Genomic DNA, 3907 nt, shown 5'->3' on the forward strand with positions numbered 1-3907 from the left:
TTTTTTTTTTGCAGTTTTTGGCCAGGGCTGGGTTTGAACCTGCCACCTCTGGCATATGGAGCCAGTGCCCTACTCCTTTGAGCCACAGGCGCCTCCTACATTTATTCAGATAGTTAAGTCATCTTCTTCTGAAACCTGACAGGGGGAGCCTACCTCATTGGTGGGGCTGATGCTAGTGATGCGTGAACTCCTTTCCCCTAGCCATTCGCACGTCGGCAATAAGATGCCTGCCACCACAGTTACCAAAAGCGCACCCGCGCAAGTACAAACAGCTCAGAGAAAGGAGCTGTGGCAGATAAGAGGTATTCCAGTCTTCCTCCGCAGGTTCCTTCTTACACTTCCTTTCTGCGTGAAGTGTATCTGCATAGCCACACCCACCACTAGGGCTTATTTTGGGGGTAGGTCTTATTTTCAGGGACACACAGTAGGCATTGATTTCTCTCTAGCTATGAAAGTCTTAGATGGTCTCTTCTTCCTGTATTAGGCTTTTGCTTATGGTACTGTTAAAACTAGTTTCATCTTCTATCCAGACCACTAAAACTTTCTCCATATCAGTAAAGAAGAGGAAGGGAGATAAGGGAAGCCAGTTGATTGTTTCATAGTTACCAAGAAGTCTGACAATTCAGTTTGTGGACTCATCCTGGAGAAGTTTGCACACTTTATTGTCATGCCTCATATACTTACTACCTATTTGCAATACTAAATAGATGGTTGTTTTTAGCTGATGCTTGAAGGGAACACTGTTTTTTTTCTTACTTTTATAAAATGTTTTCCTTTGGCCAGGCGTGGTGGCTCATACCTGTAATCCTAGCACTCTGGGAGGCTAAGGTGGGTGAATTGCTTGAGTTCAGGAGTTCGAGACCAGCCTGAACAATAGTGAGACCCCATCTCTTAAAAAAAAAATAAAAATTGCTGGGCGTTGTGGCGGGTACCTGTACTCCTAAGTACTCGGAAAGCTGAAGCAAGAGAATCACTTGAGCCCACAAGTTTGAGGTTGCTGTGAGCTCTGAAGCCATAGTGCTCTACCGAGGGTGACAAAGTGAGACTCTTGTCTCAAGAAAAAAAAGCATGGCTCAGCGCCTGTGGCTCGATCAGCTAAGGCGCCAACCACATACACCTAAAGTGGCAGGTTTGAATCCAGCCTGGCCCACCAAACAATAATGACGGCTGCAACCAAAAAATAGCCGGGCGTTGTGGCGGGCGCCTGTGGTCCTAGCTACTTGGGAGGCAGAGGCAAGAGACTCACTTGAGCCCAGGAGTTGGAGGTTGCTGTGAGCTGTGCTGCCACGGCACTCTACCCAGGGTGATAGCTTGAGGCTCTGTCTCAAAAAAAAAAAAACAGAAAAAAAAACATGTTTTTTCCTTTACACTGTATTCTCCTTATGTATAGACACAGGGTGATTTATTTATGGTATTGGGAGTTTTTCCTGATGCATGAGATTTGAAGCTGACAAAAAAGATTGTATTAATTTTGTATAAATTCTTGCTAGCTTAAAAAAGGCATAACACTCCTCCTAAAGTTATCTAATACGGTTATCAATTTATTTCTTTATTCTTTTGGTTTTTGTAAGTATTTATTTTTGTGCACAAAATCAGTAGCTTTTATAGTCATTAATTATTATAGTATTCTTACATCTAAAATGTTCATATTTTTAACTGAGTATTCGCATGTTAATTCAAGGGACCTGCTTTGTACAATTAAAATTATATTGATGTGATGTGATAGTAATGTATACCACTATATAATCTTTCATCATGCATAATTTCTGGTGTACCAGAAATAACATGAAGGTAAGCATTACACAATTTGAAGTCTCAGCTGATTTGAGTTAAATATTGGTACTAAAGCTTAACTTTAATACATCTCTGAAATGGTGTTGAACCTTAGAGATCGAAGACAATCGTAATTTTTTCCAGTCTTCCCTACTCTTATCAGCTATTATCTGATAGATCAAAATTTTGCAATATGCTCCTGTCATATACTGCTTTCTTCAGCATATTACTTACAGTTTAGTCTTTCATCTCTGGCCTTCCATTCATTCTGTTTTTTCCCAGCTTAATTCAGTAACATTTATGGAGCAAGTAAAACCTGGACACTTTATACAATGTTTTTCAGCTGAGTAAAGTTTTATTTTATTTGTTCATTTATTTATTTTTTAATCAAGATACAGTCTCACTTTGTCACCCTCAGTAGGGTGCTGTAGCATCACAGCTCACAGCAACCTCCAACTTTTGGGCTTGAGCTATTCTCTTGCCTCAGCTTCCCAAGTAGCTAGGACTACAGGTCCCTGCCACAATGCCCGGTTTTTTTTGTATGTTTGGTTGGTTGGTTGGTTGGGTTTTTTGTTTGTTTAGCAGGTCCGGGCCAGGTTTGAGCCCACCAGACCTGGAGCATGTGGGTGGCACCATAACCACTGAGCTACAGGTGCCCAGCCCCAAGTGAAATTTTAAAATTGCCCTCAAATCCCAAATCACATGTCATGTCCTAAAGATTTTTCACTCCTCTTTACATTCTCATATTATTTTGTACTTCTTAGTTTATAGCATCACACTATGGTGTAAAGATTTATTTGAGTCTCTCCATTGCCAGATTGTGAGCTCCTTGAATTAGGGACATTTCTATGTCCCTAAAGAACCTGAGACAATGCCTCAAATAAGCAAGTACTTGGTAGAAGGGAGTTACATCACATGTGCAGTTTACCTATAGGAATTTTATACTGCATGTCTGACTAAAAGAGAAATCACCAAAATAATCAGGCAGGTTCACTTAGCTAGTGTGTGACTAAGATACCTCAAACATAAAGCAACCACTCTGTTGGTGCCCATTCCAGTGATACAACAAAAGCCAGCTATGTTGGACTTGAGAGGTAGCTTGTTGAACTCTGACATAGTGTTTTTTTAAGGAATTATCAAGGGGTAATTTTGACTAGACTTTCACTATATCTAACTTTAGAACCGAACCCTTTATGAAAGTAGGAATACCACTATAGTTTTACTAAATGAATGATCCATTCTTCCTCTGAGTCTCTATACTTTTATTTTTTTGACTCAAATGATGTTTTTGCTGGTTATTTCATAGCTATTTGTTCATGCCTTATCTTACCAGTTAAAAAGTAAGGATCATGTCTTTATACCTCTTTGTATTTGGCAAACTGCTTTTCATATATGCATTTGTAGAATGAATAGACATTTAATATGCTTTCATGCTGCTAAAATCTAAGTGAGGAATAACCTATTTCCTTTAACTTAGCATCCAATGATCATTCACCTTGATATTATTTGCTAAATTTTCCCTCCCAGCTATCACATTTCTCTCTTTCCCACAGCTCTTCCGACGTGTAGCAGCAGCTTTGCCTGGAATGGAAAGCACACAGGACAGAAGCAGAGAAGACAGTATCCTTATTGTTTAATCAGAAAATGTTTATTGTTAAAATTAATCTTTAGAGCCCTACTGGGTTGGCTAAGGATTTTTATGCCATTGCCTTTCATTACCTTTCCTTTTTATTTTTCTTTTCTTTGTTTCTTTTTTTTGGCTGGGGCTGGGTTTGAACCTGCCACCTCCAGCATATGGGCTGGCCCCCTACTCCTTTGAGCCATGGGTACCACCCTACTTCTTTTTTTTTTAAATGCCATTGCCACTGGGCACAGTGGCTCATGCCTGTAATCCCAGCACTCTGGGTGGCATAGGTGGGTGGATCACTTGAGCTCACTAGTTCAAAACCAGCCTGACCAAGTAAAAAACAAAAAAAGCCAGGTGTTGTGGCGGGCACCTGTAGTTCCAGCTACTCAGGAAGCTGAGGCAAGAGAATTACCTACGCCCAAGAGCTGGAGGTTGCTATGAGCTGTGATACCATGGCACACTACCGAGGGCAACAAAGTGAGACTCTGTCTCTAAAAAAAAAAAAAA

The 3907-nt window shown here is 40.4% G+C and overlaps 1 protein-coding gene across 3 annotated transcripts in view; it reads left to right on the forward strand.

Moving 5' to 3' along the window:
* The window catches only part of RAB6A (RAB6A, member RAS oncogene family), a 97814-nt gene that overhangs the window by 89303 nt on the left and 4604 nt on the right, over positions 1–3907 (forward strand). For all 3 annotated transcript variants that reach the window (XM_023509473.1, XM_003780913.3, XM_003780912.3), the window contains exon 7: positions 3327–3393. In XM_023509473.1, coding sequence (XP_023365241.1) covers positions 3327–3393 — 67 coding nt within the window. The remainder of the gene's footprint in view (positions 1–3326; positions 3394–3907) is intronic.

The sequence above is a fragment of the Otolemur garnettii genome, unplaced genomic scaffold, assembly GCF_000181295.1.
Source record: "Otolemur garnettii isolate 467f Iridium unplaced genomic scaffold, OtoGar3 scaffold00001, whole genome shotgun sequence".
Lineage (NCBI taxonomy): Eukaryota > Metazoa > Chordata > Mammalia > Primates > Galagidae > Otolemur > Otolemur garnettii.